We start from the raw sequence: 13,371 nt of genomic DNA on the forward strand, positions 1-13,371 counted from the left end.
GTGATAATAAAACATTGTAAAAATATTTTGAATTATTTACTAGACTCCTGAGGACCTGAAGGGGTTTTGTAGGTTGCAGTTACTATTTATTTTTGCATGAGTTGGTCAAGTTTTCTGTTCAACTGTAGACCATAAGTGGTACTATTTCATATCTGTGGTAGCACATCAGGAGCAAATATACTTTGTGATGACTTCAGTAGCTGGTACATTTTAATCATGCCTTGATTTTTAACAGAAGTTAAGTTTGCTTAATGTGCCTTTTCTGTATTTCAGATTAGCTGTTGCTTGTTTTAAGTATGTCTATCTCTACCACAAGTTATTTTATGAATAAATTTAAGTAGCTCAAGTTTTCCATCTTACAAGAAGTTTTATTGATCTTTCTAACTTATACAGGGAGGTTTAGGGCGCACAGTCTCTGTTGTTGAAAAATGTAGTCTTTTAAAAAATTATTTTCTGTGTATTCCAGTTTTTCTCGATCAGCTGAATAACAAACTCATTTGAAAACCAAAACATATTGTATTTTCAGCACCACGAGCTCCAACTAACTGGAGACTTGGTAAACTGCTGGGTCAAGGTGCGTTTGGCAGAGTCTATCTGTGTTACGATGCTGATACTGGAAGAGAACTGGCTGTTAAACAAGTTCAGTTTGATCCTGATAGTCCAGAAACCAGCAAGGTAAGTGATACCAAAGGGAGACCTTGTAAAGGGTTTCTGTTGAAGTGGTTTGTTTTAAACTAGACTGATGTTCCTTTCCTTGAACAGGATGAACATGTTTTGAACATGTTTTAAACCATGTAGTGTTTTCATGTCGTTGTTTGTAAACCTCTTTTGTTCGTACCACAGGTAATTAGTCTGCCTACCTGACTTTTATGTTACATCCCATTTTTTAAGGTTCAGGCATCTGCTTATGCAGTGAACATACATAAAGATTTGGTGCAGTTCCTGTCTCTAAAGTTTTACAATTTATTATGAAGTGTGCTCTGAAATAGATAATTTTTTTTTTTTTGGTGTTGCTTTCTTTAAACTATGCTCATCAGGACTAGCTGCTGTTACTCGCTGCATTTCTCTCTAAACCACACAAGTTTCCTTGTCAGTTTATTCTCTCTCTAAAATGGAGCCATCTTTAATTACTGGACGCTGTAGGAGAGAAACTATTTAAAAGTAGCATCAATCTTCTATTTCTTCTTTTCCCAAACCGTACTTGCTGCTTTTTACAGGATGGAAAGAGAATTATTACTTTCCCTGCATTAGGACTGCGTTCTGCACTGTGGGGAGCAAGGCCGGGGAAACAATGGGTGTAAGCATGTTGAAGAATTGAGTGGCTGCCAGTTATAGTTGCTGCTACTAGTCATGTAGGATAAAGGAAAAAAGTCAAGAATCACTTGTGCTGTAGATTTCTAGTGTAGTTGTTGTTGCTACTTCTTTAAAATGTAACAGAACAGCTGATTATGCTTTGGAATTGTTAAATATAAAATATAGTAGTATCTCTCCTGTAGCAACAGTTTTGTGATCTCCTTTACCATAACATTTTGTAATATGTACCTCTCTGTGTTTAAAAAATCTGTTTTCTTTCTAACCTCAGAAGTGTGAGGGTATCAGCCTGTGATGGATAAAAATTAAGTTTTGATGAAAAACTTGTAGGTGGAATTTGGAATCTAGTCAAATCTGAATTCATGGGTTAGTGTTTTCCCAGCATCTTACTCTACAGTACATTTCAAAATATCTTACTTCCTGTTTGCAAAATTGTAGTATTTTAGATAGCTCTAGAGAAAGCACCAGCTGTGTTAATGTTTTACTTTGTTGTGTTTCGTTATTACAACCTCAAGTGGTCCTCAAAGGCATTTTTAAAGTATAGTCTATCATCCTGGAAATGCTAAGAATTAATGCTAATTATTCCACTACAAAGATTTAAAGGGATTTTTTTTTCTGTGTTTTGGTTTTTTTGTTGTTTTCTTTTATCCAGTTGGAGGCTTATGACATGTTGCATAATAATCACTGACCTCACACACATATTGATATCTGCTGTGCTCTAAACAAACAAACATAACTTCAAAATAAGAGAAACAATGAAATGACAGCAAAATCATCCCAAAGATAATATATAGGAAAACCATAGTTTGGTTTTTTACTTACTGCAATTTAACAGTGATATTTTCTTGTTATAAAATGATAAACTTTAAATAAGCTGCAGGAGCATTTTGTTACCTAGTTTGCCTAACTCTTCAATATGTATATACTGTCCTGCTTTAAAAAATCCAAATCCAAAATGTTAGCATGGTAAATCTTGTCTGTTTTGTCCTTCCAGGAAGTAAATGCGCTTGAATGTGAGATTCAGTTGCTGAAAAATCTGCTGCATGAAAGGATCGTTCAGTATTACGGCTTCTTGAGAGATCCACCAGAAAGGACACTCTCAATATTCATGGAGTACATGCCTGGGGTAAGCTGGAGAGCCCGACTACTTCAGCCATCCTTTGTGTGCAGTGTTAAGAGCACCCAGGCAGTTGGTTTTTGCATAAGTGCACACAGACATTTAAAATTGCCCAAGTTAAAAACAGTTGCCAGAGACAGCTACTGACAAGTGCTTTACAGCCCCTCTCTTCTCCATTGCTTGCTTGTGTTTTCAGAATTACAGTGGTTTGTACAAAAGCTCCCCGTGTTTGATTTTGGCGTAAGGAGTGCCTGGCAATATCTTTGAAAAGACAGTACTATTATTAGTAAACTCTTGAATCTTCCTGAATTTTACTGTTTCGTCTTGCCGTGCTTCAGTTATTTCAGGAAAACAAGAAGTAGCTAAGATCAGGGTGGGAATAAGTGCATGCAGAAAATAATCTTGGTGCTTTTTTTTTTGTGTGGCACCTACGTACATGCTGAACTGCTCTTCTGCTGCTTTGTTAGGAGATATTATAAGGTCAGAAAGTGGTACATTTTCATTTTCTCACCAAGTGGGGTCAGCAGAGCTAAATATTTCAAATGTGCTCGTATGAAAACTTACCTCCTAATTTTTACATAAAGCACTATCCTCCAGCATATGGTGGTTTTTTTCTTGACAATGTTTTTTTCAGAGTATAAACTAACGTAGGTAAAGGGCATGTATTGTGTCCAACTTGAGTATCACCTTTTAATCATCAAAACGTTTGAGGGTGGTGTTGGAGTAAAAGTAGTGCTGTTCTCTGTTTCTCTCCATTGCACTGGAACTATTCAGCTGCCTGACAGTTTTAAAGTTAATAGTTTAATATTTCAGTATATGACTTCTCTGCCCAGTCTCTCTTTGGTCAAAGTATATATTTTTCTCAGTGGAGGTAAGACCATATCTGTACTTTTTAAGTTGATATTGAGAAAGATTGTAACTTTAAATATCTGTGTTTCAGGCATAGATTTAGTTGAAGTTCAACTGTACTATTAGCTCACCTGTGACTCTAAATGTGTTAGTGTTTTATACTTCTTATGTACCATAGGGTTCCATCAAAGACCAATTGAAATCATATGGAGCACTCACAGAGAATGTGACTCGTAAATACACGCGGCAGATTTTGGAAGGAGTTCACTATTTGCACAGTAACATGATTGTCCATCGAGATATTAAAGGTAAGGATAGTTCTGTGCACAGTTCAGTGCTCTTTATTACTGATCATTTTCCAGTCTTATGTGAAGCGCTAAAATGTAATTAAGTTTGAAATGCCAAAATGCTGACTTAAAATCAATGAGATTGCCTTCCGTCTTTCAGTCTTGCCATTGTTGTAACCTGAGGGGGGAAAAATAAGCATCTTTGTGATGTTCAAGCAGACTTTTGACAATGCTTCTGTAGTCTTTGTCTGCAAAACAATTAAGATAAAGTTCTTTGATTCAATTTTAATATCAGTAGTTTTAAATGCATTGGATGTCATTAGAAATAGAATATGCAGAGGAAAGCATCGTGACTGGAAGGTTTATGTTTGCAGAGTTCTGTTTCATCAGTTGTATAGAGATTACCCAGCACTTCACTGGTACAGGAAGTGACTGGCAGAGGTGACTTGCCTGATCAAATGATTCAGACTTCTTCCATTTTGCTGCCAGAAAACCTCATGAAGCATTTACTTTTTGCAAATAGATACAGGTGACTTGCAAGTGTTGCATAAACAAAGTATGAATATGTAGGAAGACGGTGATGTGCAAAATAGGTGTATTGAACACAGTGCTGTTGTATTCTGTAAAATTTTTACCATTCTCCTGTTGCTTTGTATCAATAGTATTTTGCTCCAAAAGAGGTTGAGATATGACAGTCAATTTGTACATGCTTGTGCAAGTAACTGTTTTGAACAAATCTGTAACACAGTTTGAAATTCTGCTTTAATAGTAGTATGAAGACATTTTCAGTTCTGTGGAAATTCCTTTCTCATTTCTTTTTATTTCCTGCATATGGCACATTCCTTATTTTGCCAGGAGGCCTTTACAAAGGGACTGCCTCTTCCCAGAAAAGACCTAGGATGCAAATCAGCCTGTACAATTCATTGTTTTCTGAACTGCAGAATAGAGTAACAAAAATGAGCAGAGAAAGTAAATTTTCTGGCTTGAAATCCTAGACTGATGTTGCATTGTATCACTGAATCCAAACTTGTGTCACTGTTTTCCATACTAAAGCGTTGAGTCTTCCCTGAGTGTAATGCTATGTTCCCTTCCTTCCAGGAGCAAATATTCTGCGGGATTCAGCAGGCAATGTGAAGCTTGGTGACTTTGGTGCCAGCAAACGACTGCAGACTATATGTCTCTCTGGTACAGGAATGAAGTCTGTCACAGGAACTCCCTACTGGATGAGTCCCGAAGTTATTAGTGGAGAAGGGTACGGCAGAAAAGCAGACATCTGGTATGTTAAAAAGAAACGACTGAAAAGTGTGATTTCATTTTCAACAGTGTAGGTGTTTGTTTTCTGAAGTTGGAATGTTTCATTCTGGGGTTTAAGCTGAAGAAGATGGTAAACGTGAGCACTGACAATAGAGACCCTAACACTGAAATCTGTGAATTTTTTACCTGGCAACTTCTCAGCCCGTCAGTTTAGAGATCATAAGAGAATCCTTTGAACTGACCTTGCATGAAGTGAGGATTGCCAGACTGTTTGTAAATTCTGGAGAGGTACTGGGTGAAAACAATATGTGAAGCTTTGAAACATCAGTTCAGTCAATGTTGTTTAATGAAACTTCACCACTGAAATACCTTCAATGCGAGGCAGAAAATTAAATGCTGCTCCTTTAAAAGTTGAACATTTAAGAGTGAATTAACCAGATTTAAGTGGGAGTATAAAAAAAATTTGGTTTAAGTTGTTATTAAATACTTAAGAGGGAAAGGTAATTTTCAAATATGAATGGTAGCAAAGCATTGTGTAACGCCAATCTAACATGGTCCAGGCCAGTGAACAGATGACTGCAATGATTTGACTCCTTGCACTGCAGGTGGTCTGTGGACATGGAGTAGTGGGCAGCAGCAGTACATTTGTAGTACAGGAGTAGTAACACTGTTTAAAAAGGAAAGACCTTATATCCAACCAATGGCAATACTTTTAACCTCAAGGAAATTAATTTAGTCTCCTTCAGATCACTCTTCTATATTGGAATAATAGACCAGCCTTAGAGATTTCAAGCAGTTGACTAGTTCAACTTTGAAGTATTTGTGCCAAAGTTAATGTCTGTGTTTTGGTTGAAAAAATCTGGGTTAAAACTTAAGAAAAAGTACTGAAGTTTGACTTCTGTCAGTCAGTAAATCCTTACTGTATAAGGCAATGTACCTCTGTCTAACAGAAGAAATTCTTGTAAGTATCTTGAAGAACAATCAGACTTCATGAGAATTGGAAATTATTCCAGCCTATCCATTTTGCAGTATCATTCACTTGTTATTGGAAGGGGCTGTCTTTCAGGACTTCCAAAACGAAGTTTCTCTGGCCATATATATGCCCTTCTGCTTTCTTAAATACTTTAAACATAAGCTTTGTATACAAAGATTGATCAGGGTCTTAAAATTTTGTTTGGCAACCTAAGTTTATTTTTAGTATCCTTGACTAAAAGAGGAAGATACCACAAAGGAGGGTGTTCAAAGTTTTCAACTGCCATATTATGTATGCTCATTATTCACTGGTAAGAACTGATGCATTTCTAATGAGGTGGCAACACAGTGTGCTCAGAGCATTCCTGATGCTTTGCATTTCTGTTTGGCCTCAAGGAGCAGGAAAGTTTCCAAGTGCTGTGCTGCATGCATGGCTTTGTCAGCCTGCTGAGCACTGAGTGCTGGCAGTGCCTTAACGCAGTTGGTACTGCCTGGATAAATATCTAATTATCCCTTCACTGAGGTGTAGTGGCTTTTGGCCCAGTGAAGTAAAAAGGTGGAGATGTGGGTAGTGATTTGTGTAACTTTGAGACAAAGGTATAGCAGTACATGCTATTTTTTTTTCAGTGCCTGTTTTCTGATGAAGTTGCTCTGTAGTGTTAAGTGGACACTACTTATTTGTAGTATTTTAGTTCCTCTCTGCTGTGTCTTGCTTTCTTAGAAGGGCATGACTGTTGTAACCTGCTGTTTCACTTCTGCCTTTGTTTCAGGAGCGTAGGTTGCACAGTGGTAGAAATGCTCACGGAGAAGCCCCCGTGGGCAGAGTTTGAAGCCATGGCTGCCATCTTTAAAATTGCCACTCAGCCAACCAACCCCCAGCTGCCACCTCACGTCTCCGACCACGCTCGGGATTTCTTGAAACGGATTTTTATTGAGGCCAAGCTGCGACCGTTTGCAGATGAACTGCTAAGACACACGTTTGCACACTATCACTAACACCTGCCTCAACTCAGCTTGCATCTACTGCATTTATTTTCTATTTGACTGCACTTTTATTTTTATTTTTTACAAAGAAAAAGGAGAAAAAAAGACAAGAGAGAGAATATTCTCTTGAATCTTTGTTTCGCTTAGATTGTAAACAATCTAAATTTTGTATCTAAAATGAGAATCTTCTCTCCCCTCCCACCCCACCAGGACTAGAACTTTTTGTTTCTATAATGTACTGATGTGGTTGATGTAGATAAAGCACTTTAGTACATATTTGTTCCTTATTTAAAGGGGAAAAAACCGACAAATTCTTGGACAGTCAGGAACTGTGTGACTTTTTCTGACACCGCTGACTGACTCAGGGTGCAGGGAAAAATAGACATGCAGCTAAAGGACAAGAAGATTACTTCTCTGTGATTCTTCTCTATATTATAGGTACTTGCAGCAGAGAGTTCTAAGTTCTTACTATATTTTAGCATTTTAATCACTTTCTGGAATTTACAGTTTAAGCTGGGATGTGCAGTTCTGAGAGTTAAATGACGAGGCTGGAAGAACTTGGAACTCTTTGTACAGCAGTATGTCTAACTGGTACTTCTATGTGACCAAAAGAAAATAACAAAAATGAGCTCAAAACTAGTTAGAGGTTTTGGTGTAGAATTATTGTATTATCTTAATAGGAAAATAATTACAGGTAAACCGACTATGGGCCCAAACTCCTAGGTACTACTATACTGCAAGGGGAAAATTTCCATACTAGACAAGGGTGAGCTATTGGATGTAAATAGTTAGGAGAATGCCTCCTGCTCTATCTGCCAAAGAGAACCTCTGTTGCATAAGCTTAGAGGGAGACGGTTATCTTAGCTGATAAAAAATAGTGATGTTGAGGGTCAGTTCTCTTCCACAATCCCTTGAATGGCTGGAGGGGAAAGGGAGGGACGAATCCTTGTGCAGTATATGAATTACTTGATTCAGAATGAGCTATAGGAAGTGTTTTCAGAGCTGTTAAGAGGCGCTAGGATGGAATGTATGTCAACATCAAGTGCCTAAATAATAAAAAATTAATCCCGTTGTGCACTAAAAAAAATTGGTTTCGTAACGCAGGTGAGTCATCTAGATGTGTTGAAAATTCCTCAGATAAAGTTAAACATCTTTGAACATCAGGAATAAGTCACTGAGAAAGGTAAGACTCCAGTTATATTTTTAATAAGGTAGCACTGATGAATCCTCATGAACAAGGAGGCACAGCACAGAGAACTGTATGAAGAATAGGCCACAAGTGCAAAGAGAGCCAGCAGTTAAATAACATGATTGTGATTACTCCAGCCTGAGAATCCAGATGATTGGTGTTTGTCAAATTTCCAGCTGTTGTAAAGTGTACATTAATCACTTTTTCTGTTTCTAAAAGAGCATAGTAAAAGAACAGAAGTAAAACTCTGAAATAATAATTCTAAGGTGAAGAAGCCCAGGTACTGATCAGGTATAGTGAATAACTGACTTTTCACAACAGAAAGGTCAGACTCTCATATTTTTGTAGAAGAACGGAACATAATTTAAAGGGGCATTTGGAAATAAACTATTGGACTACAGAACTGAAATTATGTTTATTGTTTTGGATGATTCCTTGATTGCTTTTGTTGTTTTATAAAGGCAGAGTGGGCTGGTACTGTAACCCTTGTCCATTCTGACAAGGCTCTACCTGTTCTGTATCTTTAGAGGACTATCAGAGTGACGAAGTGCATGGAGATAAAACAATAAGTTTACCCATTCCCATAGTCATTTATGAGATTTCTGAATTTATTCTGCTAAATTCCAAATCTTGTACCAGAGCATAAGCAGGAGTATGGATCTATCCTAATCACTTCACCTGTAGTGGAGTAAGAATGACTTTTTTGAGGCCATCTCTCCTGCGACAGAGTGGTGACTTCTTCAGCTTATGTATTTTACCCAATTTATAATTTTCTCGGTCAGCGTACACAACTGTGCAAAGTTTCCTGAGCATGGGAAGAACTAGTCAGATCAGGAAAAGTGTAGGAGGCTGAAAGGAAAGTCAGCTTGTTCTGACTTCTTTTTTTGGTTCTCAGTCACTAGATAAAAGCTGTGAAGCAGTTTTTAAGGAGAATTGGTATATACTCTGCTCTAGAGGACCTTTGCTTTATAAGCAAAATATAAGGACAGTAGGGATGAGAAGTTTAATGTAAAACCTAATAGTTTATGTAGGTAATTTAAAGATCATATAGTTGAAATGATTGATTTCAAATAGAGTAAGAAGGTACCAAACTCAAGGTGAAAATGTATATAAAAATCAGTAGTGGTCAGTGATATCTGAAAAGGTAAGGAAATTTTATACTACCAAAAAGGGACATTAAAGGGAAAATGTAACCAGGTTTGTCTGTAGCGTTCATAACATTTAGATATACTATTCTAAAGAGAAACTGCACTCTCTGAAGCTTGAAAATTTTCAGAATCTAGTTTTCTTATAATGTGTCCTTTCTGTGAGACAGTGCTGGATCATGTATATTGCAATATCACTTCCTCATTGTGACTTCTAATTAATGAACAATCAAGTTTGCTGCTTTTGTGCCTTTTCTAAAAATTGGCATTCAGTCATGACAATGGTCAGCATTTTTGAGACAGGAAAAAAAGAACTTTCAGAATGCATTTTTCATCATGTCTTTGACATGTCAGAAAGCTGCCAATGTAAAGGCTGAGCTGCTTAAATGAAGCAGACATTTCCCAGTTCCAGTGATTCCAGTAAAATTTTATGAATTTAACCAAGGTTAGGCTTGAACTAGGTCTTTTTCACTCTATGGAGAATTTCTCTACTGACTTTAGTTGCTTAACTTAAAGTAAGTGAGATGTAAAGATCCCTGCTCACAAATTCTTTTATGTCACTGAAAAAGCCACCAGCATGTCAGAATCATGAATTAGTCCTAATTATTGAATTCAATTACAAGAAAATGCCAATGAAAGCAGTACTCCTGCAGGGTTGGTTTGCTTTTCTGTAAACACCACAGTGAAGCTGTGCTCTCAAAATATAAGGATCGGTGTTCGTGGTGAGTATGTGTATTTTCAAAAGACCTACTTATCTGCTAATGTATTTTAATATGCTGTCTGTTGCATATATTAAGTAACAAAATTTAAGCTACTTCTGTGGTATGGTTTTAATGGTGTAACTAACAGTCCTGTTACAAGGTGACTCCAAGTTTCAGTTGTGTTGTCTAGAACAAGTTGTTTCTTCTTAATTTGGGTGATAGAAAAATCCATGCCAGAACTCAAAAAGGTATGGATCTAATAATTTCAAAGTTAAATCTGCATAGTCTTTTTTTTTCTTGACAATTTAAATATAGTCTTAAAACTGCAACTTGACTTTCAATGCTATTTGTAGCTAAACAGTCCTTTCAGTATAGGAAAATGAAAAGTTTAGGTTTTTTTAGCTAGTGCCTTTTTATCTGTATGCCTTAATTTTTATCCATATTAGAACACCTTATCAAAATATGTCATACAATTCCATGTCACCAAAGCAGTCTTAGAGGATGGGGTTTTTTTCGATGTGCCCAAACCAGAGTTCGCCTAACTGCATTGAAAAGTGTACTTGAGTTATAATGTGCAGCAGACATTTAAATTCAGAATTTTAAAGTGATTTCTGGCTTCCTGTGTTAACAGAGGTTTTGTATTTGCATTCTGGAGACCGTAGACTGATGCACATACCAGAAAGAGGACTTGTCTGCAATCACAGAAATAACAGTCGGGATTTGCCTTCCTGGCTCTGGGTACCAGACCCTGCAGCGGAGTTTTTAATGGGCTTGAAATTGTAGTTGGTACTTTTGTAAGGCTGTTTACTTTCAGTGCACAGGAATATGGTGTGTCCACACAAACCAACAGATTTCTCAGTGAGATTAGCATGGTGCCCATTAAACTCTTTCCTGTGCCTTTTGGATAATCCTAATCCTGCCGTTGTCTTGACTGAAAGCCTTGTAGCACTTGTAGGTACAGCGCAGTACAGCAAGCCATTCTTTGGACAACATAGAGCGATGTCTAACTGCAGCTTCAGAGACTTGAGTAAATTGGTCTGATCTACAGTTATTTATAACCAATTTCTTACTTTTTAATCTTGAAAGACTTTGTCACGCATATAGAAAAGTATAATGTGTGTGCTTGAATGTAAGTTTTATGATATTTCTGGAAAAGCGCAAGTATTACTGCCGTTGTCATTTCTTCTTGCTGGTAACTTGCTGTCTTGTGTCAATGACAAGTCTGCAGTGTAGAATCACATAAAATTACCAAAGCTTTTCTATCCTGTATACATATAGCCAAAAGTGATGTTTCATGGATTAGTACTGTCACTTACAGGTAGTGTATATCCACCAGTAGGCTGTTGCTGACTGAGTAAAGCAGGTACTAGTAAAAAGTGATAGACACTGCCCATGTTTCAGAGATATGGGTGTTCATAGTTGCTGTTCTGATATGCAAAATTCATGCCCGCGTTAAAAGGAGGAGTTTTCTTTTTAAAGCTCTTTCTAATTTAATCTTATTGTTGTAATTCTAAAACTAATGCATAAGCTTGGTGACTAAACCTGGTGACTTCTGTAGCTGGGTTTGAGCTTTGGGACATTTAAGGAAGGACTTGAAGATGGATTTGTGACCTGACCTGCTTTTTGCGCCATAGTGAGAACATTCCAAAGCTGTTGGGAAGCAGTCAGTCCTCTCGACATGACAGTAAGATGTCACCCACAGTTACCTACCTGGGTGTTGTTGCTGCCTTCAGGAGGAGCCACTAATGCACACCAAAGGGTCAGGCAGAATTTCTCCCAACCCTGGGCTTCTGAATCAAAATCCGTGATCAGAAACAAAGGAGCTCCTTTTTCTGTTTTTTCCCCCACTTGGCCTGCACGATTTATTTTTCTTTCTAGCTGACAGAGCTTAAACACTGCATAGGTTGTGGCCACCAATAGTTCCTGAATAAGGTGTAGGTACAGCTTTAGATCAGGGGTCCTGTCATTTGAACCCAGGACGCTGCAGCTCCCGGCTTCCTGGAGCAATCCTTGGGTTTTCTCTAGCAATATATATACACACATGGAGTTGAGGGATAGATGGGATGGAGGAAATAAAAATTCTCACATTTCAAAGCAGCCATGCCTTGGCTAGGGCTTAGTTTCCATAAAGTTATTTTAAAGGGAGAGGAACTGGATTAAAACAGATAAAAGTTCTATCTCATGGTTCAGCCCTTATGTTGAGTCCACAGATGAGGATTGGAGGTCAGGGTCTTCTGCTGAGAGAGAAGGAAAAGGATACTCCAACTCCAGGGTGGATAATCATGGGAAATAGAGCTTTTTTGTGCTTTTTACCCTAGAACTAGCTGATACTTTTCCCCCAAGGTTTATATAATGTGATATAAAAACAAGGATTGCATTTTTTTTTCTGAACTGCCATTAGATTGTTGGTTCCCTAGTGTTTGTTTCTTGTTAATACCCGTAAAAAAGGTGGTGTCATCTTAAAATTGGAATGGTTTATTATAGTGTCTGTCATCTCAGACCTCACAGAAGTTGTATAATGGAGTTATCACTGTAAATATGTGGAGGAGACTTAGATTAATTGGAATGTAGGCTTTTAGTTTTCATGGAGCTATGAATAAAAATTTGTAAATTTACTCTTGATCTAATGTACATTTTTATGTAGCCATTAAATTCTCTATTTAATCTATCAGTTTCTCACTGTAAATGTTTTTACTCTCAGTTGAATGCTGGGCACAGTTTGTAATGTATGTACACAAAGGTGTTTTTTTCTATCAACGTTGACTTTTTTGCACATTTTTGGAAATATTTAATTTGTACACTGATTTAATACTCTGACCAATTGTCAATGGGTGTATGAGAATCACGTGTGTGTGCAATGTACTACTGTCTGGATGTATGGTTTTTTTATTACTTTTGAGATGTTGCTACCAGTAACTGCACTGCTGTTGCTGCTTTACATGGAATATCTTGTGTATTAAAAAAAAAAAAAAAAAGATAAAAATAATTAAACAATTAGCGTATAGTTATCATGGTTGAGGAACTCAGGAGTTGGGCATTGCTTACTAGTTCCGTTGTCTAACAACCTTCCAAACTTAAAAATGAACAAACCCCCCCTTGTAATTCTGTGTATGCATTGAATGTGTGTGTATATATCCCAGTAATCTTATGCCACAGTTTCATTTCTACATTTTTATGAACTTGTTTTTTAAGGGTACTATGTTTAGTTAGAATAATTAAATATATAAAAGCTTTGAGAGATGATTTACTAGATAAATATATTTTCAGCTGGCTGATGTTCAAAATATTTTTTTAATTTTTGTTTTTAACCATTCGAAATGTATTTGTATTTCCAAAATCAGACACGAATTGTACTTAGAAATATATTAAAACACTCTGTAGGGACAACAGTGTGATTTCTCTTTTAAGAACTCCGTACTTCAGAACACTGCGCCCTGTCACCCTCGTACCTCAATTCCGAGTTGCCCTTTGTATTGGTATTCACAATGCGCTTTGCGAAAGCCTCTATTTAATTTACTAATTTTTAATTTTTTTTTTTTAAACTTCTCCCTGATCCGAGGCT

The 13,371-nt window shown here is 37.1% G+C and overlaps 1 protein-coding gene across 3 annotated transcripts in view; it reads left to right on the forward strand.

Annotated features, from left to right (window-relative positions):
* MAP3K2 (mitogen-activated protein kinase kinase kinase 2) overlaps positions 1–13,193 on the forward strand; it is a 54,231-nt gene extending 41,038 nt beyond the window's left edge. For all 3 annotated transcript variants that reach the window (XM_027879813.1, XM_027879830.1, XM_027879822.1), the window contains exons 13-17: positions 527–675; positions 2,306–2,437; positions 3,456–3,585; positions 4,663–4,840; positions 6,561–13,193. In XM_027879813.1, coding sequence (XP_027735614.1) covers positions 527–675; positions 2,306–2,437; positions 3,456–3,585; positions 4,663–4,840; positions 6,561–6,786 — 815 coding nt within the window. In that variant the 3' untranslated portion in view covers positions 6,787–13,193. The remainder of the gene's footprint in view (positions 1–526; positions 676–2,305; positions 2,438–3,455; positions 3,586–4,662; positions 4,841–6,560) is intronic.
* Positions 13,194–13,371: the final 178 nt, after the last annotated feature.

Source organism: Empidonax traillii, unplaced genomic scaffold, assembly GCF_003031625.1.
Source record: "Empidonax traillii isolate 1590-97213 ecotype Southwest subspecies unplaced genomic scaffold, ASM303162v1 scaffold5:size3517227, whole genome shotgun sequence".
Classification (NCBI taxonomy): domain Eukaryota; kingdom Metazoa; phylum Chordata; class Aves; order Passeriformes; family Tyrannidae; genus Empidonax; species Empidonax traillii.